General features: G+C 37.7%; 1 protein-coding gene across 3 annotated transcripts; it reads left to right on the top strand.

The window, feature by feature from the left end:
- Window positions 1-1,372: 1,372 nt before the first annotated feature.
- On the top strand, window positions 1,373-20,395 carry LOC104890978 (hypothetical protein). 3 transcript variants are annotated; one of them, XR_002039720.3, is made up of 5 exons: window positions 1,374-1,706; window positions 3,128-3,276; window positions 3,685-3,846; window positions 18,568-18,936; window positions 19,022-19,142. XR_002039720.3 is itself a non-coding variant. In XM_010676605.4 (5 exons), the coding sequence occupies exons 1-5, from the start codon at window positions 1,490-1,492 to the stop codon at window positions 19,990-19,992; spliced, it is 666 nt and encodes a 221-aa protein (XP_010674907.2). In that variant the 5' UTR covers window positions 1,378-1,489; the 3' UTR covers window positions 19,993-20,395. The 3 variants fall into 3 exon arrangements, 2 of the variants coding, with proteins under 2 accessions (XP_010674908.2, XP_010674907.2); XM_010676605.4 differs by lacking the exon at window positions 18,568-18,936 and adding an exon at window positions 19,971-20,395 and having other exon boundaries at window positions 1,378-1,706; window positions 19,022-19,137; XM_010676606.4 differs by lacking the exons at window positions 18,568-18,936; window positions 19,022-19,142 and adding an exon at window positions 16,591-17,117 and having other exon boundaries at window positions 1,373-1,706.
- Window positions 20,396-24,175: the final 3,780 nt, after the last annotated feature.

Genomic DNA, 24,175 nt, shown 5'->3' with positions numbered 1-24,175 from the left:
AGTCAACTATTGTCTAGGTCTTCACCTAAAATTAAAAAGAATGTATAACATATTAACATGTTTATGCTACTCCTTTGGTTGTCAGGTTGTAACCTTTACCTTCTTTTTTTTATCCATTGGAGCCACAAAGGTGATACAAAGTACAAAGAAGGGGAGGGGGGATTCAAACCTGTGACCTATCGTACATAGCACCTCAATCTTAACCACTAGGTCAAGACATCCTTGGTATCTTTACCTTCTTTTTGGTAATCAATAATATCTAAAAATGTATAACATGTTGAGAAGCATTATCATTCCTACTATCTTAGATATTTGTTAGTCCCTTTATTTTCATACATACATTTCACGTTGATTAATCGCAAAGAAAGATTTAGGTATGTGAGTGTAGTTAAAGAAAATTCATTGGATAAGTAGCACTCACTTAGCCAAAGAGGACAACAAGATAAGAGAAACTAAATTACCAAGTATGGACATAACTTGGAGGGCCTATGTGTTACATTAGGCAAATTGCGTCTAAAGTTACGTATATTAGGGAAATCACATATCTAAAGGTTAATCAATAAGACTCAAGTTTTCCTTCAAAAGAAATAAAAAAATATAAGACTCAAGTTGCAATCTTTATGTTAGCTATATATTTAAAAGACCTGGGAAGGTTGAGGTGATAGAGTAGTTGCATTATTTCCTATCTCGTAACCCATAAATTTAAGGATCAAATAGACTCATTTAAGGAACTCCTCTTATCTCTTAAAGTGAGCCTCCTTCATAAACTAAAGTAATACTCCCTCCGTCCCAAAATATAGTTCGCATTTCTCTTTTTTCACGGTAATTTATGCAAGTAGAATATAAGAGGGATAATAAAGATTTTTTATTTATTTAAATAAATGTTGTATGGGAAAAGATTTTAGGAGAGAGAATGGATGATAATTGGTGAAAGAGCATTAATTGTAACATTTTGGTTGAATAAACAAAGGAAAAAACAAAATTCAAGAAGCAAATAAATGATGGGACACAGTTTTTCTAGACAAAGTACAGAAAAATGTGGAATTAAATATGAAAATGGAAACTATATTTTGGGACATCCAAAATGAAAATGGGAACTATATTTTGAGACGGAGTGAGTATTTCATACAATTGACTGTACAATATTTTTGTTTACCTCATATTGGAAGTACATCTTGCTAATTCCACCTAGTAACTACCATCACCTAACCTAATAACCTACACACTCATTAGTCATTAATCATTAATCTTCATCATTCTTCATTCATCATTAATCATTAATCATTAATCATTAATCATTAATCATTAGTCGTTAGTTTATTAGCCTTTGCTAATTGCTAGTATGCTTGTGTCATCAGATTCATAACCAACGTTTTACAAGAGCTAATAATCAGTAGCAAAACTACACCGTTTAATAGATTCAGCTTGGAAATACCTCACTAAGCTAAAACCCTACACAAAAGGAAAACAAAGATCAAAAACCCCAAAAATGGCTCACAGAATTTTGCAAAGCATTCGCAACAATCCATCCATTTTCTTCTCTTACAGTTACAGTCACAGTCAACAAACTCCATCACAGTACCGTTCGATCTTCGCCACGTCTCACCTCGATGGCGCATGGATGGACAAGATTAAAGGGGTCTTCACCGGCAAAAAACCCACCTCTGATTCACCAGATTCTACCGAGGAATCCTTCACTCTCGATCGTAAGTTTCAATTTTCTAACTCTTTTTCTTTTATGGGTATTTTTCCGTTTATAATGTTTTATTTAATTTTGAAATTTTAGCATCATTTTCTAATGCATGCATTGTGCTCCGGGAACACAATAAGAACTGCGCTCCCACACTATAAAATAGTACATTTACAAATACGAAAACGAACATTTTACTCTTGAAGTGGAACACGAAAATGGACATTCTATTATTAAAATGGAACATTACAACAATTTATTTATGAAAAAAAAAAAACATTTTACTGTTTAAGTGAAATATTACCAGAATCCAAATACGAAAATGAATATTTTTTATTGAAGTGGAAAATACTAGAATTCAATTACTTAAATAGAACATATGCTTATTAAATATAGAACATATATTTTGGTGGAAAATAAGTTTTAAAATAGAACATTTGCTTATCGAAATTAAAACAGATTCACGAAATATAGAACATAATTTTCGGCTGAAAAATAAGCTTAAAACGAAGATTTGTTGAAATAGAACATGTGTTTATTGAAAATAGAACAATTTTTACAAAAATTAGAACATATTTTTTTGTTGAAAAATATGCTTAACATGAACATTTGTTGAAATAGAACATTTACTCATCGGAGATGGAAAAAATTTACTGGGTGCATGGTGTGCATCGTGCTCCGACCGTGCTCCAGGACACTGCACACCATGCACCTAATAAATTTTGTTTCATTTCCCGATGAGTAAATGTTTTATTTTAACAAATGTTCATGTTAAACATATTTTTCAGTAAAAAAATATGTTCTATTTTCTGTAAAAATTATTCTATTTTAAATAAGCAAATGTTATATTTCAACAAATGATCATTTTAAGCTTATTTTTCAACAGAAAATTATGTTCTATATTTCGTGAATCTGTTTTATTTCGATAAGCAAATGTTTTATTTTAATTAATGTTCTTTTAAACTTATTTTCCACCAAAAAAATATCTTCTATTTTCCGAAAAAATATGTTCTGTATTTGATAAGCATATGTTCTACTTAAGCAATTGAATTATATTAATGTTTCACCTCAACAATAAAATGTTCATTTTCGTATTTGGATTCTAGTAATGTTCCACTTCAACAGTAAAATGTTCTTTTTCGTAAATGAATTCTTGTAATGTTCCATTTCAACAATAAAATGTTCGTTTTTGTAAGTGAATTTTGTAATGTTCCACTTCAACAGTGAAATATTCATTTTCATAAATGTTCTATTTTGTATTTTTGTATTGTGGGAGCACAGTTCTCATTGTGCTCCCGGGAGCATAATGCACGCATTATATGGAATGGGATTAATCATTATATCATGATTATTATTTGCGGTAAGAAATTATGTCATGCTATTATATGTAAGTGGAAGAGTTTAATTAGTTTGTGTAATTAATTATGGTAACTGAAGGTTTTGCTGATGAGCTGGGTAAGGCGAGAAAGCTGGGAACTTTGAAGCAATATGTAGTAGGCCGGAGTAGTGAAGCCACATTTGCTGATGCTTTTGCTAAGCAGGAAGAAATTCTTCGATATCTTGGGAATTTCGATCCGAATGGACAGGTTGATTTTATCTCATATGGCAATATAGAAAGTCTGTTTATTTTTTTCTTGTGTAAGTAGCTATGTATATTTCTTTGTGCATACATAACCATAGATGGTCAAAGAGAAGTGTGTGAATAGCATAAAAATCCAAACGTTGCGAATTGCAATACTCATGGAATGGCGGAAGTATACATTCTCTCCATAAGGAAATAATAGTTATAAGTATAAATATAAGAGGGGGGAGATCAAGATGTTTAATAGATGCTTGGAGAAGTCCTGTTCTTATGATACTTTTGGTTTGACGATCTTATGCTCAGCAAGTTCTCAATTATAATTGCAACAATGACTCACTGAAACTTCCTGTTAAGCTCTCATATTCACCATCTATATTTTGATTGGAGCATTGTCAAAATTAACTGATTGCAGAATCTCCAAATCAGTCAAAAACAAGCAGCAGCAAAGCAGTGCAAGTGTACGATGGCTGATGTTGAGAATACTTTGGCAAAGTATACGTGGGCTAAAGAAGCACAGTTTAAACTACAGAAGTTAAAGGAAGAGGGAAAGCCAATGCCAAAGAGCATGGCTGAGGTTAGTGATGTCTTTCCTCAATTGTTGTTTTTAAGTTCTATGCTCTTATTTAGCATTTCAGTAATATTCTGTGTGATTGTTGCACACTAAGTAGTTTTTGAAATGGTTAGTTTACGTGTTATCAGTGTGCAGTATGTAGTGTCTGAATTGGTTAGTTGCAGAACCTTGGAAGTCAGAATTCTGATACTAGAATAATGTGAAATGATCTATCTGTCATATTTAGAGGACATGATGTGATGGACATTCCCTTATCTAGAGTCATCGATACATTGCTGAATTCCTTATACTTGAGCTGCTCCTTTAAATGTCAATGTGCCACTCTTTTCTTGAACTAATTTGCCACATATGACTTTTTGTCAAAGATAGTCAACTTCAATCAATATATACTAGGATTATTCATCAGATCAAAGCTGGACCATTGGGAACTCGGACACACCCTAATGTGAAATCCAAGGCTGGACAGTCCAAATATATTCCTGGACCAGTTGCATATTACTCATCTCTGCTTCTTTTAATTTCTTGGAGGCTGTCAATTACATGCTTTATGATTCAGCTATTAGAGGAGGCAAAATCGCGTTGAGTGGGTCCTTGTCTGAGTGTTCATTCATGCTCGACCCTAGTCCAATGGCCTCTGACCTACTAGATTTGGTGCATATTGATAGGCTAAAGTCGTATCACCTAATCAAAAACAACCTAAGGTCCACTAACTAGTAGTCAGGGAAGTCAGAATCGAATCCACAGGGAGAAGTTATATTATTGTATCTGAACTCTAATATTACACTAACAAAATCAGATGAATGGAGTCGTGTTACTAAACTAAACAAATAGCAGAACTGAATATGAAGGTGTAAATATATTAATAAAGCACTTGAATCATGGATCACTATGCATACAAATCAGGAAATTAGGAATAAATAATAACCACCTAGTAAGTCAACTGTCTAGGGCACATGTAATTTCTCTCGAACATTACCTCCCTCAAAGATCACCCAGCCGCTCTCGCATAGTCAAGGGTCACTTTGCCTAATAATTAAAAGCCTGTACGGTATCTCTCCTCTCGAAGTAGATTCAGTATTGCAACAATAGGAATATAAATCAGGCCTAACTTATAATTCTAGCATGAAGAATCAATCAAAGGAAACAGTTGAAATACAAGATAATCAAACTAATCTATCAATCCCTCATTGCATACATAGATCTCCACAATTCTAGATATAGGACTACTCACTCATAATCATGAAAACAATAACAAAAGTCATATAAAAACTCATACTTTGAAACATGGCAAATAACTAAGAAAATAATCTAATTAATAATGGAAGAAATAACAAAGAAATAATGAAGAAAGATTACCGAATTATGTTGAACTATGATTAAGCAAAAGGTTTGATCTTGAATTGAAATCACAAAGCACAAAATTAAGGTTCTTGAAACACTCTCTAGAGAAAACTAATACTTCCTCCGTTTCAAAATAGATGCTACATTGTTGACTTTTCCACTATTCATGAATGAGGTTTGATCATGCATTATTTACTATTGGGTAAAATCAAATGTTATAATGTAATATGTTATTGGATTTGTCTTAATGTATATTTTCAGAAAATCAAAATTTTATACTTTACTCTAATACATAATTAAAGATATTAGTAGTCAAAGTAGTGCATCGACAAGCGTTTTAGTCAACAATGTAGCATCTATTTTGAAACGGAGGAAGTAATAAAAACCAAGATGATTCTAATAATTCTGATTTTTCTATTTATACAAGCCCTAAAACAATAGCCAAAAGTCTCGAAAAACGGGCTCGTATTCATTAAAAAAACGCGTGTCGTCAGTCGCCCGATCAGGCCAGAGATGCCCGATGGAATCGGGCTCCAAAACAGAAGAACAGGACCAAAATGCAGAGACGCCCGATGAGATCGGGCTGACCCGCCCGATGACATCGGGCGGCCTGTTAACATAGCAGTTTGGCAGCAGCTGGCAGGGGGGGCCCGATGTCGGGCCAAGTCGCCCGATCGGGCGGAACACCGAATCACTACCGGGCGTTCAGCGCCCGATCGGGCCCGCAGCAGAAATATGAAGTTTGTTTTTTCGCCCGATCGGGCTGGGCCGCCCGATCGTATCCGGCCGGTCAGCTTAGGCTCGTTCCTTGTTCTTCCTTTGCTCAAATTCCCGGAAAGCATCCTTGGGATCTTGAAACTCAGCGTCCAACCTCTCTTAATCCAATGTGCGATCATATAAAGTAGGTAATAGCTCCCCAAAACCTACAATCCAATACAAAATAACAAACCACAACTAGATAGAGAGAGTTAGTACCAAATGGCTCCTAAGAGCACCATAACCATAACTTTTAGCATATAAATAGTGGAGAAAAACTCTATATAAAATCGTAACATCAAACTCCCCCAAGCTAAACCTTTGCTTGTCCCTAAGCAAAAACCATGACATGGATATGTTTATGATTGCTTCACCCTTTTATATATGAAAACGAAGATCAAAATCTTTATAAGGCTCATAAATCATTCAGGCACAATTCAAGTTCAACTGTTCAGATTACTCTCATTGCCAATCGCCCAAATAAACAATCAAATGCGGCTGCCTTATATGAAATGCAAGTCTCGAAAAGGCACTCACTAGGATGTCATTCCGCCCAGGCAAAAGATGTGCCCGATCACTCACCATCCCAACCATAATAACCCGTCCCACTCACACTCTCATGTGTTTGGAAAGGTCGTAATGCCGCTCATCCTAATCATGTCGACTCAAGTAGCAACGTACTCTTCAACGTTGACAAACTAACTCCATATCAATCCAATAAACAATGTAAACACAAGCTCAAGAGGACTTTTTCAGGGTTGTAACGGGGCTTAGGTAAGGGTAGGAAATATGTATAGGGAATGTGGTGGAAAAGACCAAGAATGGGAGAGCACAATTCATTAGAAGTAACAACCAAAACATAGTCAATAACCATATCCCAATTCCATAAACCAACAAATTATCAATAAACCCGACCTTGAAGCAATGTGATGAATATTTATTTTATTACAAGGTTTTTTCTTTGCAAGCAATTGTGAAGGAAGAAATTCTTAACTTTTTGTTCAATCTTTCAATCCTTTTTTTGTTTTTCTTTTTCATTGCCTCTTTTTGATCCATCAATCACATGAATCTCATCTTGCTTATTCTTTTCTTTTTCTCAACTTTTTGAAGCTTAATACAACCATCTTCATCCAATGTAACTCATAAAAACCAATTCACATACTAACTCAGACAAATGCTCTCCCAAGCTAGGCTTGGGACTAATATCAAAACAAAGGCCATGGGCATGTAATGAGGTTTAGTATCATGAAATAGTCATTAGGCTAAGCGGGACTAAGGAGGATAGTGGTATATAACAAAAATCACCTTGAGGCTCAAAAATCAGACAAAAGAACGCCTCTGTCACATCAATTGCTACAAGTCATCATATATCAATGAGTACGTTGTCAAAGTCAAGATCAGTCAGCTAATGAGGAACTAACACACAAGAAACAGAATGGATATAAAAGTGAATCCATTGGCAAGAATGAATCCTCACAGTCTAACCAATTCATGTATGCAGTCAAGATAAGCGCGTTATTGTCAAAACTCATTCAAGGTCATGGCATTTAAAGTTCACATTCCAGCATCATAATCTCAAGTGTCTAGCTATCCAGATAAAGAGCCCAAATACACTTTCAAAGAACATCATGGGGCACAACGAAGCAATCACACCAATCTAGTCAAATCGTATTTTTGGTATTTTTTTTTTTCAGCAATATTTCATTTTTTTGTTGTTTTTGTTTTTATGAAAAAGAAACAATTAACTAATTAACTAACTTATCTAGCCTAAGAACACAATAAAACTAATCTATCTAAAAAGCAATAACAGTGAGAGTAGTACTTACAGAAGTCCTCCCCCAAGTTGAACGTGGCAATGACCGCATTGCAACAAGGGGAAAGAGGAACATGGATATCAGTCATCCATGTGAGTATCCTTACCATCGTCATCTCCATCAGACTCACCACCGCCGCCTCGACTACAGGAGCCCAGCTGACTGTAGCTCAGGTTCCAAGTGTACCAAGAGGGGTGTGCATCATGCACAGCAATGCGATGAAGGCGGCAGTTCTCGTCGTACATTGAATACAGAGCCAGGTGCTGATCATTGGCCAATGTATCGACTCGCTAACTGAGGTTCTGAGAAAGTACACCATTGGCATCAACCTGCTAGCTGATGCCGTGGATGGACGCTGTGTTGGCCGTAATGCCAGTCTCCATCCGTTGGAGCATGCTCATCATCTCCTAAAAGTCAAAAGAAGGAGGAACAGTAGAATATGGGGGAGGGGGAGCATCAGAAGAGGAGGGGATATCCTCGATATGGGGTGGACGACGGTGGTAGGTACGCTCAAGTATCGGGGGACAAGGGGCGGGAAAGTCAGAACCGGCAATGGGAAGGTGGTAATGAGGTTGGCCGGGTTTGATTTTCGCCAAAGGGTTAGGCAGCTCGACGGAGGGCCTTCCGTTGACGTGCCACTGGTATGTATCCCCACTCCGCTCCAACCAGTGAAGGTGGGTGAGATAGGCATAGTCCAGTAAGGTAGGACCTAAGGCCGACTGATAACGAGTATCATCGAAATCAGGGATGGCCCGAGCAAACAGAGTAACCAACCCCCCATTCACGATAGAGCGAGAGCTCAACGAGCCATCAGCACGCCGCTTAGGGTAAGTGTTGGCAATTCGCTCCATTTGGAGCGCAACATGATGAGGGATATTGTAGTGAAAGCGGCACTGAGTGCCCCGGTACATGTAACTACCAATAAGATAAAGTCATCCCCCCGAATGAGTTGACCTTCAACTCTCCCAAACAAAGTCTTGGACATAAAACGAACCCAAATTTTAAAGATGGGTTGGTGGATGTACCTAGCATGACAATGTTGAAGGGTGAAATCAGTTTCGTCCCCTGTAATAGCATAGTAAATATCACGGTGATGATAGTCAGCGGGGTGCCCAATCTCCCCCCGATTGAGGACACGGAGTATGCGAGCAAACTCTGGGAGGGTGAAGTCCCGATTTAGGAGGCAATAGGAAACATGAGAAATCGATCCCGTGCGAGGGTGGGTCACATGTAAACTACTGTAAAACTCATATATAAGCACAGGGTATATGTTAACATGAACTGTAAAAAGGGGTTCCATGCCAATTATTTTCATAAATTCTTTAAATTCAGAGGCAATACACAATTTATTTAAAAATTCGATGTCAAGGAAAGTTATAGGACTTACCTCGCGCCCCTTGAGGCGCTGAAATCGTTCTCTTTGTTCCTCTGTGGAGAATATGACATCCGGGAAAGTGTCATCTCGAGGGATTTTCGGTGGTGGTGGTTGTGAGCCCGTTGTATTTTTTCGTCGCCTTGTGAACATGGTTCTTGAATGTGCAAAAAGGTGAAGCTTCAACTTACTCTTTAATGGTGGAAGAGAGGAAAAAGCTTGGACCACCTAATCACCTAACCATTTTAAGGAGAACGATTTCAGCGCCACCACCGGAAATCCCTCGAGATGACACTTTCCCGGATGTCATATTCTCCACAGAGGAACAAAGAGAACGATTTCAGCGCCTCAAGGGGCGCGAGGTAAGTCCTACAACTTTCCTTGACATCGAATTTTTAGATAAATTGGGTATTGCCTCTAAATTTAAAGAATATATGAAAATAATTGGCATGGAACTCCTTTTTACCGTTCATGTTAACACATACCCCGTGCTTGTATATGAGTTTTACAGTAGTTTACATGTGACCCACCCTCGCACGGGACCGAGTTCTCATGTTTCCTATCGGCTCCTAAATCGAGACTTCACCCTCACCCTCCCGGAGTTTGCTCGCATACTCCGTGTCCTCAATCGGGGGGAGATTGGGCACCCCCCTGACTATCATCACCGTGATATATACTATGCTATTACAGAGGACGAAACTGATTTCACCCTTCAACATTGTCATGCTAGGTACATCCACCAACCCATCTTTAAAATTTGGGTTCGCTTTATGTCCAAGACTTTGTTTGGGAGGGTTGAAGGTCAACTCATTCGGGGGGATGAACTTTATATGATTGGTAGTTACATGTACCGGGGCACTCCGCGCCGCTTTCACTACAATATCCCTCAATCTCATCATGTTGCGCTCCAAATGGAGTGAATTGCCACCACTTACCCTAAGCTGGCGCTGATGGCTCGTTGACCTCTCGCCCTATCGTGAATGGGGGGTTGGTTACTGTGTTTGCTCGGTCCATCCCTAATTTCGATGATACTCGTTATCAGCCGGCCTTAGGTCCTACCTTACTGGACTATGCCTACCTCACCCGCCTTCACTAGTTGGAGCGGAGTGGGGATACCTACCAGTGGCACGTCAACGAAAGGCCCTCCGCCGAGCTGCCCAACCCTTTGGCGAAAATCAAACCCGGCCAACATCATTACCACCTTCCCATTGCCGGTTCTGACTTTCCCGCGCCTTGTCCCCCGATACTTGAGCGTACCTACCACCGTCGTCCACCCCATATCGAGGATATCCCCTCCTCTTCTGATGCTTCCCTTCCCCCATATTCTACTGTTCCTCCTTCTTTTGACTTTCAGGAGATGATGAGCATGCTCCAGCGGATGGAGACTGGCATTACGGCCAACACAACGGCCATCCAGGGCATCAACTAGCAGGTTGATGCCAATGGTGTAATTCTTCAGAATCTACCGGGTCGATACGTTAGCCAATGATCAGCACCTGGCTCTGTATTCGATGTACGACGAGAACTGCTGCCTTCATCGCATTGCTGAGCATGATGCACACCCCTCTTAGTACACTTGGAACCCGAGCTACCGTCAGCCGGGCTCCTGTAGCCGAGGCGGCGGTGGTGAGTCTGATGGAGATGACGATGGTGAGGATACTCACATGGATGACTGATATCCATGTTCCTCTTTCCCCTTGTTGCAATGCGGTCATTGCCACGTTCAGCTTGGGGGAGGACTTATGTAAGTACTATTCTCACTGTTATTGCTTTTTAGATAGATTAGTTTTATTGTGTTCTTAGGCTAGATAAGTTAGTTAATTGTTTCTTTTTCATAAAAACAAAAAGCAACAAAAAAAATGAAATATTGCTGAAAAAAAAATACCAAAAATACGATTTGACTGGATTGGTGTGATTGCTTCCCTGTGTCCCATGATGTTCTTTGAAAGTGTATTTGGGCTCTTCATCTGGATAGTTAGACACTTGAGATTGTGATGCTGGAATGTGAACTTTAAATGCCATGACCTTGAATGAGTTTTGACGATAACGCGCTTATCTTAACTGCATACTTGAATTGGTTAGACTGTGAGGATTCATTCTTGCCAATGGATTCACTTTTATATCCATTCTGTTTCTTGTGTGTTAGTTCCTCATTAGCTGACTGGTCTTGACTTTGACAACGTACTCATTGATATCTGATGACTTGTAGCAATTGCTGTGATAGAGGCGGTCTTTTGTCTGATTTTTGAGCCTCAAGGTGATTTTTGTGATATACCACTATCCTCCTTAGCCCCGCTTAGCCTAATGACTATTTCATGATACTAAACCTCATTACATGCCCATGGCCTTTGTTTTGATATTAGTCCCAAGCCTAGTTTGGGGGAGCATTTGTCTGAGTTAGTATGTGAATTAGTTTTTATGAGTTACATTGGATGGAGATGGTTGTATTAAGCTTCAAAAAGTTGAGAAAAATAAAAGAATAAGCAAGATAAAATTCATGTGATTGTTGGATCAAAAAGAAGCAATGAAAAAGAAAAACAAAAAAAGGATTGAAAGATTGAAAAAAAAGTTAAGAATTTCTTCCTTCATAATTGCTTGCAAAGAAAAAAACCTTGTAATAAAATAAATATTCATCTCATTGTTCAAGGTCGGGTTTATTGAAATTTGTTGGTTTATGGAATTGGGATATGGTTATTGACTATGTTTTGATTGTTACTTCTAATGAATTGTGCTCTCCCATTCTTGGTCTTTTCCACACATTCCCTATACATATTTCCTACCCTTACCTAAGCCCCGTTACAACCCTGAAAAAGTCCTCTTGAGCTTGTGTTTACATTGTTTATTGGATTGATATGGGGTAAGTTTGTCAAGGTTGAAGAGTACGTTGCTACTTAAGTCGACATGATTAGGATGAGCGGCATTACGACCTTTACAAACACATGAGAGTGTGAGTGGGACGGGTTATTATGGTTGGGATGGTGAGTGATCGGGCACATCTTTTGCCTGAGCGGAATAACATCCTAATGAGTGCCTTTTCGAGACTTGCATTTCATATAAGGCAGCCGCATTTGATTGTTTATTTGTGTGATTGGCAATGAGAGTAATCTGAACAGTTGAACTTGAATTGTGCCTGCTTAAATGATTTATGAGCCTTATAAAGATTTTGATCTTCGTTTTCATATATAAAGGGGTGAAGCAATCATAAACATATCCATGTCATGGTTTTTGCTTAGGGACAAGCAAAGGTTTATCTTGGGAGAGTTTGATGTTACGATTTTATATAGAGTTTTTCTCCCCTATTTATATGCTAAAAGTTATGGTTATGGTGCTCTTAGGAGCTATTTAGTACTAACTCTCTCCATCTAGTTGTGGTTTGTTGTTTTGTATTGGATTGTAGGTTTTGGGGAGCTATTAATTGTATGATCGCACATTGGATTAATAGAGGTTGGACGCTGAGTTTCAAGATCCCGAGGATGCTTTCCGGGACTTTGAGCAAAGGAAGAACAAGGAACGAGCCTAAGGCAAAGAAACAAACTTCATATTTCTGCTGCGGGCCCGATCGGGCGCTAAACGCCCAGTAGTGATTCGGTGTTCTGCCCGATCGGGCGACTTGGCCTGACATCGGGCGCCCCTGCCAGCTGCTGCCAAACTGCTATGTTAACAGGTCGCCCGATGTCAAGGAGATGGTTGTGCGTAGTCTCTGAAGGTTCGAGTAACATTCTCACCCATGTTAGAGAGTAATAGGTGAGGTGGGGGATTCTTGGTGTGGGGAAGATGGTGGAGAAGGTGTCTTTTGGGAGGGTGTCCCGGCAGACAGCTTAGCTTGATTAATTTTCTTTCTGAGTCTACGAGCGGTCTTTTCAATCTCCGGATCGAACGGGATGAGATTTGGGGATTTCAATTTCCTGCTTATACACCAAAAACACTAAAACAAACGTGAGATGCTCCAAAGAACAAGTGTTCTTCAGAGTAGAGGTTAGTTTAATACTATAATTCAGATAAAATAAAATAAACCGTCACCCCGGCAACGGCGCCAAAATTTGATAGGCTAAAGTCGTATCACCTAATTAAAAATAACCTAAGGTCCACTAACTAGTCAGGGAAGTCAGGATCGAATCCACATGGAGAAGTTATATTATTGTATCTGAACTCTAATATTACACTAACAAAATCAGATGAATGGAGTTGTGTTACTAAACTAAACAAATACCAGAACTGAATGTGAAGGTGTAAATATATTAATAAAGCACTTGAATCATGGATCACTATGCATACAAATTAGGAAATCAGGGATAAATAATAACCACCTAGTAAGTCAACTGTCTAGGGCACATGTAATTTCTCTCGAACATTACCTCCCTCAAAGATCACCCAGCCGCTCTTGCATAGTCAGAGTCACTTTGCCTAATAATTAAAAGCCTATACGGTATCTTTTCTCTCGAAGTAGATTCAGTATTGCAACAATAGGAATATAAATCAGGCCCAACTTATAATTCTAGCATGAAGAATCAATCAAAGGAAACAGTTGAAATACAAGATAATCAAAGTAATCTATCAATCCCTCATTGCATACATAGATCTCCACAATTCTAGATATATGACTGCTCACTCATAATCATGAAAACAATATCAAAAGTCATATAAAAACTCATACTTTGAAACATGGCAAATAACTAAGAAAATAATCTAATTAACAATGGAAGAAATAACAAAGAAATAATGAAGAAAGATTACCGAGTTATATTGAACTATGATTAAGCAAAAGGTTTGATCTTGAATTGAAATCACAAAGCACAAAATTAAGGTTCTTGAAACACTCTCTAGAGAAAACTAATAATAAAAACCAAGATGATTCTAATAATTCTGATTTTTCTATTTATACAAGCCCTAAAACAATAGCCAAAAGTCTCGAAAAACGGGCTCGTATTCATTAAAAAAACGCGTGTCGTCAGTCGCCCAATCGGGCCAGAGATACCCGATGGAATCGGGCTCCAAAACAGAAGAACAGGACCAAAATGTTGACCCTCCCGATGACATCGGGCTGACCCTCCCGATGACATCGGGCTGACCCTCCCGATGACATCGGGCTGACCCTCCCGATGACATCGGGCTGACCCTCCCGATGACATCGGGCTGACCCTCCCGATGACATCGGGCTGACCCTCCCGATGACATCGGGCTGACCCTCCCGATGACATCGGGCTGACCCTCCCGATGACATCGGGCTGACCCTCCCGATGACATCGGGCGGCCTGTTAACATAGCAGTTTGGCAGCAGCTGGCAAAGGCGCCCGATCGGGCGGAACACCGAATCACTACTGGGCGTTCAGCGCCCGATCGGGCCCGCTGTAGAAATATGAAGTTTGTTTCTTCGCCCGATCGGGCTGGGCCGCCCGATCGTATCGGGCCGGTTAGCTTAGGCTCGTTCCTTGTTCTTCCTTTGCTTAAAGTCCCGGAAAGCATCCTCGGGATCTTGAAACTCAGCGTCCAACCTCTCTTAATCCAATGTGCGATCATATAAAGTAGGTAATAGCTCCCCAAAACCTACAATCCAATACAAAACAATAAACCACAACTAGATGGAGAGAGTTAGTACCAAATGGCTCCTAAGAGCACCATAACCATAACTTTTAGCATATAAATGGGGGAGAAAAACTCTATATAAAATCGTAACATCACATATCACAGCGAACGCGAAATTTTGTAGGAGAAGGTATGACTAAATCTACAGATGTAATGCTAAGAGGATGAAAGGAAAAAGAGATAGAGAAGCAAAACCCTAAGATGAACACCCTTTTGAATGATGCTCTCAAAAGTCTCAAAGACATATTATTAAATGTATACCCTCACGTTTTGTTGGGGTAAAAACAGTGGGAACTTGAATCTGATCGTACTGGAACCTAGAAATAACTTGGAGACCGAATTGACTCTTATATGTCCAGTCTAGCTTTATCTGGATTTCAGCTCTGGAAAGAGTGGATGAATAGCCATGTTTGTTTACAAGTAATAAATGTATGAAAAAGAATCTCCGGAAGTATTTTTAATCCCCAAATGATGTTATGACATTACTTTTGAGTATGGACTCCTTGTGGCCATAAATATGTGCTCCATTGCTTTTTTTTGGGTCAAAGGTCTAGATACTTTGTCCATTCCATCTCACCTATTTATAACAAAAAGAATCATGTCATCTTGTTAGGATCGTCGCAATGTGTATAAATATCAAATTTTCATAATTTTTAGTTATGCACAATTAAAAATATAGTTGTTTGAATAAGAGTATTGGAGACTTTCAGAAGTCCAATGGAGCATGCATTAAGGGATGGAGGGAGTACATTGACAAATTAACTAACGACATGACCATCAAAGTCATATTTGGCTGAGCATTTTGCTGGAAAAGGAGTAAGTTGTATGTCGTACCAGTGTCACATAATTCTCCCACCCCCTAAATTCTGAATCGGTTCAATCGTTCCAATTCGCCCCTTTATATTCGCAATTCACATATGAAGGGGGCTCCATCCTAAAAGCAATACCGTAAAACGAGAACTCTGTTCCCGAACCCGCTCCGCATTATGGATTGAGCCGTGAATCATGTGACATTGGTAATTAGTTGTTTTACTCCGTATGGTGCTCTTCATGGGTATTTCAAGGGGCTAAAGGTTTAAGGTAGGGGGACTTTTATATCCATACCTTTTGTGATATGTGTGGACTACTTGAGTAGATCCTGAATAAGGTGAGTGCTAGACCTGATTTCAAATTTCATCCATGTGCTTTTCTGAACCTCACACACTGGTGTTATACTAATGACTTGCTGATGTTTTGCAAAGGAAACTTTGGATCAATCACTCTCCTTAGAGGCTTTGCTTCCTCACACACTTGTGTTGTACTAATGACTTGCTGATGTTCTGCAAAGGGAACTTTGAATCAATCAATCTCCTTATAGGTTTTGCTTCCTTCGCCATTTCCTCTGGGTTAGCTGCAAAATCCTTGAAAGTCTGCAGTGTAGTTTGTGATATTGGCACCAGAACTGAAGAGAGAGCTCTTGCTTATCTGGTTTCAACACGGCTAATGTGGCATTTTCGTATCTTGGGCTAGAAGGTTATCTGTTGCTGATAATATGATGGCTAGGATTAAAGTTTGGGAGTTTAGACACCTCTTTTATAGTGGAAGACTCCAACTTGTAAATGCTGTGCTTCTGAGTGTTCACTCATATTGGGATGTTCTTCCTGCCAATGTTGTTCAAAAATTTACTTCACTATTTAGAGCCTTTATATGGGAAGGCAAGCATCTTTAGAATAGCCCAGTAGTGGCTAGGGAAAACCTTTGCAGACCTTTAGAGCATGGGGGGCTTAGGCGTTAAGAATATTGCTGTTTGGAATGTTGCCTTTGTTGGTTCTTATATTTGGAAAATTGCCATCCAAGCTGACAATTTTGTGGGTTAAGTGGGTGCATCACTTATATGTTCAGGATCTAAACTGGTGGAATTACCAGCCTACTTCTAGAGTTCTAGTAGTAGCTGCACTTGGAGGAAAATATGTGGGATGAGAGCTACTTTAGTGCATGGATATACTGGAAACACATGTCAGCATCACAAATCCGAGCAGTATATAGTGGCATTTGCTTATGATTGGATGAAAGGAGAGGAGACCAAAGTGCCATGGCACAGATGGGTGTGAAAGAGGTAAAATGTTCCCAACACAATTCTACATGCTATTACAATTTACAAAGCTGAGGACGCGTGACAAATTGGAAAGCGTAGGGGTTAGTGATGATGATAGATGTGTCATCTGTGGACGCAAATTGAAACCCACAATCATATTTTCTTTCATTTTCCTTATAGTACAAAATAAGCAGCCTTGGTTTACAATTGGTCACATATCAGAAATGGCAAAGAGGATACAGAAAGCTGGAAGCATATTTGGAGGCAAAATGCAAAAAAAAAAAAAAAAATTTGGAAATATTTGCCTAGCTGCTCTTACTATCTTGGGGAATAAGCCTCCTGCTCCTAATAGTTTCCAAGCCATTGTAAACTAGTGTAAAGTTTGTGATTAAAATTCATACTGAGAATGTAATGGGGAGGACTGAAGAGCATTGGTTTTAGTGACAGATTGGTTTAGAGCTTGTAATCTGTATGGAAGCCTAGGTTGAGGAACCCTTCCTAGAAGGTATGCTTACTTCCATAGTTTAGGCTGTAAATTTTGTGAATGAAATGAAATTTTTACTAGAGAAGAAAATAATCCAAGAACTCATAATTGATGATACTTCTTCCAATCATGCATAGCCATTGATCATTCTTCTGTAATACTTCCTCTATCTTCTTTTACTTGCTACATTTTCCATAAATGAATATATTTCCTTACGTGCTACATTTTTTTATTTGGTAACCATGGCCTACCAAATAGTACCAATATTCCTCTTTATCTTTGTCATCTTCCTATAATCCTACATACTCTCCCATAAATTTATGATTCCTACCACACCTTTTCTAAATACTTGTGCCCACAATGATGTAGCAACTAAAAAAAGTCGGAGGGAGTAACATATAAACTTTATGATTTTATCAGCATGCCCAGGCCATCAAATGTTTGCAAGTTTTCTGTTGAAAATCTACTTTCTCATAGGCATCAGTACCATTATAATTTGGTGCCAAGTCATCCGTTTATCTTTCTTTTTCCTGTGGTCTAACTTTTCCTATTTCGTGAACTGCGAATGGCCCATTTGGTTGGCTGTAATGGTAATGATATTTAGCACATTTTTTTAAGAGAAAAATCTGGAGAGGCATCAACTGAGCGAAGTTACCTAAATTTCCGAAACTAATACATCACATGTGTTTTTCTTCATAAATTTTCACTAAAAATTTATTACCACTTTAGATGTTGTATAAGAGGAAATTGAAATCTCTGAAAAACATCACATGTTTGGGGGATGAGATTCCTTACTATGGGTAATCAGTTGAGGATTTTCCTTACCAATTATATATGATTTCATTGCCATTCTCGCCATCTAGTACCCACCTACCAAACGGGCCATAGGGTAAACTTAGTACCGCATTTTCTCTCTTACTGAGAGTGCTTACGCATACATTAAACAGCCTTGGATTGGAGATTGCAATCAAGTCAAACATTCCTTTTTTGATTGTATGTGGGAAATGCATACTTGATTGAGTTTTTATAAGATGAAAGGGGCATACTTGATGAGCTGCCAAGTTTTCTCCATTGATTCCCAATGGTAAAATGACGGTATCCATGAATCTAGAAAGTGTGTTGAAAGGAGGAATTTTGTTCTTGTACTTGAAATTGGATCTCCTTTCGAAGACAATGACTCTTTTCCCTTCGAAGACAATGACTATTACTCCACAGCCGATCTCTCTTTTTGCTATATGCTCCATTTCTTTGGGATGACAACTGTTAACTTTGCACAAACCTTGATGCCTGATTTTGTCAGGTTGAGATAGAAGCAGTTCGGTTATCTGATTTCAGAACGTGCTGAGTGAGAGGGTCTGCGGATTCCAATTTGTGAATCCTACAAATTTTCAGTTCTGAACTAAGTCTAACCAGGAATCTAGTATTCGACTTTATGACCAGATAACTATGTCGAGTTTCCAACTTCCGACCAGTTTGTCTGATCTCGAGCAAACCGAGAACTCTGTGTAATGTTGTCACCTCTAGATCTATATATTACAAACCCTGGTTATATGACAAACACTTGAGTCTTGACATGTGCTTACTTAAGAGGGTATAGAAACAAAGATGATCCTTGAAAGTTAATGCAACTGATAAACTTCTAATTGCAAAAAGTGAAGCGTGTAAAACCGTAAGGATTTTGATTATGGTGCTATTATCTTTGTTTTGTACGTGTATCTGAAGCTTCTCATTGCTTAACAAGTTGTTTTATTCAGGTCCAGAAGTTGATGGGTTCTACTCCTTTGGATCTTGCTAAATCAAATATGGCTCAGAGTGGTCAGATTAGTAGGAATGCATTTTGCCCTTGTGGTTCCAAAAAGAGATACAAAAGGTGCTTCTATTGTTTATAACTAGACCATTTTCCTGCAAAATTTACTAATGTTATGCATCATTTCTATTTCGTTGTATCTCGATCTAGAGCTAGATGAGATTCCTTACTGAGTTCAGATCAAAGAGACTGTCTCTAAAATTGGACAAGAGGGTGTAATCTCAGGGGGTATTAAGAGTATATCTGATAAATTTATATATGACTATATGACATATACTGGGCATTGGGTGGGTGGGGTGTGGGGGGGGGGGGGGGGGGGTTGTTCTTGTTGGGCCTTTGGGTGAGCGGCACTGTGCGAGGGCAGTTCAAAGGAAATTCTCCTTACTAAAGGGGTTCCTGGTAGGGGCCTCCCAGAAAAAAAGAAATACTGGGAATTTTGGCGGATTTCCTTGCTGAATGGGGGGACATTGTTAATAGGACGCATGAGAAGATCCAATCAGGGCAAACTAACGGAAAAGCATGTCAGTATTATTGCATATGCTTTGCTCCTTCGCAAACTCTATTTGGCTAAATTTTAGTTTTAGCTAAACGAGTGATAAGAGGGTTTTACCCCCACTAGATTCATTGGAACAAAAATCTAGCTAACTATTTTTTTTGCTAAACTTATAACTGAAGTTATTTTTTGACGGTGAACAGAATGTACCATAAGCTACATGCAAGATTTTATAAGTGTTGGAACTCAAGTAGAGTGCAAATTTTTGTGGTTGAAACTTCTTCTGCCAACATCTGTATTTGCGGTCCTTAATATTGTTGAATTTCATTATTCATTCATGGATTCTCTATTAGCATTTGTTCCTTCATTAGTACTAATGTTGTTTCTTCTGGGTTATGTGAAGGTGCTGTGGAAAAGACAAATAGTTGACTTGCAAGAAGAAGACAAGTTTTGCTCCACATCAATGTAGCGTATACTGACCTGTTACTTCTTAATTAAGTGCATTGAAATTTGACATCTTCTATAATCAATTTTTTTGTATTCCATTAGATATAAGTTATTTAAACTTCTTTGAGATTGTACATTATCTTGACTTGTTTAGCAACTCCTTATAGCTTATAACATCATTTTTTTCAAAAGTTTACTGAAATAATCGTTGTTACTTTAGAGTTTAGACATGTTCCCTATCTAACGTAGTTTAACTCATTTGAACAATATGTACTGTAACTAATGTGGACTATTTAAGTCATGTAAACTTGTCTTATTTAATATCTTAATCATAGTCATGAAATGAAATTGTCACTACTGTCTTGGACAGTATCATTATTATTATTATTGTTACTATTATTATTATTATTGTTAGGAAATTTTGTTAAAAAATACCTTATTTTTTTTAAAAAAAACAAAGGGTAGTTATACTACCTCCGTTCTCTTTCAGTTGCAACGTTTGACAAATTGCACTATTCATGTTCTCTTATTTGACCACATTTATTGATTTATATGTTAAACAAAATATAGTCATGTGGGGTCTTATTTGATTCGTTTCGATGTAAGCTTTCATAATATCAAATTTTTATAATTTTTACTTACATACAATTAGAGATAAAACGAATTGAAATTGTACATTGGCAAGCGTGAAAGTCAAAACGTTGCAACTAAATAAAAATAGAGGTAGTATAAATTAGATAATTATCTTACAAATATTGTTCCAAACTTGCCAGACACTAAAGTTCCTTCCACTACATATAAACAAAATCATATATAAAAACAGCATTAAAAGAGTTAAGACTGCATTTTGAATATTCAGCCATCCAAAGTGTGTCACGATCAACCTCCTAAGCTCCCTGAACATGTGCACCAAGCAAATCTTTTTCAAGCTCTTCCTTAACATAGTCTAGGACGAGTACATGAATTCTCGAGTATTCCTTCATTTCTAATCCAAACTTTGCTAACTTGTGAGCCATCATATTTGCTTCCCTTTTAACATGAACAAACTGAGCTTCAAAATAGGAATCAATTGCAACTTTAATCTCTTGTATGATCATTCCCAACTCATACATTTCATTATCTTCCACCTCCTTCAGCAATTGATGAATGACTAAGGCATTCATTTCTACCTTAATTTTTTACAATCCAAAGTCTTTAGCTAGCTCAATGCCCTTTCTTTCCGCTAGTAGTTTCGCATGTGCTGGATCCTTAGCTTGGGTTTTAAAGGAGTATCCCAAAAACCAGCTGCCATCATCCTTTCTGATTACTCCTCCTCCACTGCCTTCAGTAGTTGATTTCCAACAACCATCAGAATTGATTTTGTAGGAACCAACCTAAGGAAGCCTCCGTTTGACACATTCTGCTTCTGTACTTTGCTTTTTCCCTTTGTCCTGAAAAGAGTTAAAGTTGGCCACCAAATCTGTGGTTAATCTATTAAAAACATAAGGGCTATGCCTCATTTTCTGCTGGAACACTGCCTCATTTTTGTTTTTCATATATGCCAGACAATAACCCCAAACACCATCACCTAATCTTTGCTACCTCTAGTACTGTTAAGCGACATCCAAGTATTTCAATCACTATTCATAAACACCTTCATACTAGGTTGGTCAATATTTATGTTTGAATATAAAACCCTATTCCAAATAACCCTAGAATTGTAACAGTCCCTAAAAACATGTATATGATCCTCCTCTTTATCAATACATCTAGCACAGTTTGGATTAAGATTAGGAAATTTAGCTTTTAGAATTGTACCAACTAGAAGAATTTGGTGGCAAAGATGCCACAATAACATGGTGTACTTATAGGGTAACGCATTTTTCCAAAGCCTCTTCCAATTAATTAAAGAGTGTTGGAAATAACAATTAGGAGGATAAACTATCCTATAAGCACTTTTGATATCATACCTTCCAGAACTTCTTGGCCCCCAAGCTAACTTATCTTTTTTGTTTGTGTTAGAAGGAATAGGTGTGGATATAAGGAGATTGATCAATTTTTCCGGGAGATATGGTTTAATATCATCCACCCACCACTGTCCACTCCGAATTATTCTACTAACACTCCAATATTCTAAAGAATCCGGAATTTTTTGTACAACATATTTTATTAGCTCCTCTTCTCCTACCCATTTATGAAACCATAATGAAGTGTCATTGTCATTTCCTATTCTATGAATTAAACCATCATGAAGAACATCCCTACCCTTTAGGATATCACTCCACAAAGGTGAATCTCCATTCTTATGAGCATAGTTCATAAAGGAAACTTTATTAAGATATTTCGAAGTCAAAAGTTTTGTTCACCTTTAATAAAGCTTCAACCTAACTTGGTCATGAAGGTAATATTCCAGCTTTTTAAATTCCTAAAACCCAAACCTCTCATATGAATCGGTTCTCTTACTCTATCCCAACTCATTCTAGGCAAATAATGTTTTTTCTCTGTGGCATTCCAAAGAATTTTTTTGCAACTCTTCTCCATGTCATCAAGTATTGAATTAGGTAGAAGTGTAGATTGCATTGCATAGAGAGGGTAAGTGTTTAGGACAGATTTTATAAGGGTGGTTCTCCCCGCAATGTTAATTAACTTAGCCTGTCACCCCCCTAATTTTGTCTTTTGTTTTATTTAACATTGAAGCATAATCCCCTTTTTTTTTTTAACTTATTAAGCAAGATACTAACACCCAAATATTTCCCAAAATAAGTTGTGCTAGACATTCCCATTTTCTTAATAATAAGATGCCTATAAGAGGGACTTAGTTTAGGGGGAAAAATAATTTTTGATTTTTGTAAATCAACAAAAAGACCTGATTCATTCCCAAATCTGTGTAACACCTCCATTATGACTCGACAATTTGCTACTGAAGCCTTACCAAATAAGAACACATCATCAGCATAAAATATGTGAGAGATGTCAATACTGTTTGTTATTTTGAAAGGGATCCAACTTTTATCCAAAAAATTTGCTTATATTAAACGAGAAAGTCTTTCCATACAAAGTACGAATACATAGGAAGATAGTGCGTTCCCCTTGTCCTATTCCCCTTGAAGGACAAAATTGATTAGTAATTTCCCCATTCCATAAAATTGGTATTCTAGGAGAACAAATGCAATTCATAATGAGCCTAGTGACTTGAGAAGGAAATCCAAATAAACCCAAGGTTTCTTTAATAAAGGACCACTCAAGACTATCATAAGCTTAAGAAAGATCAATTTTTAAGGCCATAACTTTGACATTATTTTGTGCCTTTTTAAAACTATGATCTACTTCCTTAATAACTAGGATATTGTCCAAAATGTTTCTGTTAGGAACAAAGCTAGATTGAATAGGATCAATGATATCTTCTAGAAAGGGTTTATATTTGCTATAGTCTTTGTTAAAATTTTGTAAATAGTATTACAAAGACCTATAGGCCTTAAATCCTTAAGCTCGAAAGGATTATCAATCTTTGGGATTAAAGTGATGAAGAAATCATTAAAAGACTGTGGAATACTTGCTAACTTAAAACAAGAGATGACCAAATTGGAGATAGAACTCCCTACTACCTCCCAATGCTTTTGATAGAAAACAGGTTGAATACCATCTGGTCCAGGGTTTTCGTAGGATGCATACCCCTAAGTGCAATCCACACCTCTTCCCCTATACAAGGCCTATTCAAATTTGCTCTTGCTTCCTCATTAATACGCGCGTTATACTCAAGCACCTTATCAATTACATTTTTTATGCAAAAACACCTTGTATAATCATTTTTTGTTAAAAAGCACCTTATCTAACATCAATACTAATATATTAAAAAGTGTTCTTAAGGAAGTTTATGTGCTATGTGGCACTCTCTTTTAATGCTTATACTAGCAAATGCTTTATTTCCAAGTCAAACCCTCAACTAAAAAAATAATGCTGTGTAGTTACAAGGTATCAAACACGTGACCTTTGAAACGAAAAATGAAAGCTTACCATGAATCCAACATATCACCGTTGTTTAGTATTTCAAAATAAAATATCATAATGTCTTATAATTAAATCTCGTTAAAAGATTTACACAAGTAGATACCTAACTTTTTTTATGAAAATAACAAGAAACTATAGTAGACATATAAACTCTTGCTCCAATTCCTTGGAGAA

Source organism: Beta vulgaris, chromosome 4, assembly GCF_026745355.1.
Source record: "Beta vulgaris subsp. vulgaris cultivar EL10 chromosome 4, EL10.2, whole genome shotgun sequence".
NCBI lineage: Eukaryota > Viridiplantae > Streptophyta > Magnoliopsida > Caryophyllales > Amaranthaceae > Beta > Beta vulgaris.
Note: the sequence above shows the minus strand (reverse complement) of the source record. Positions and strands in the feature narration are given on the sequence as shown.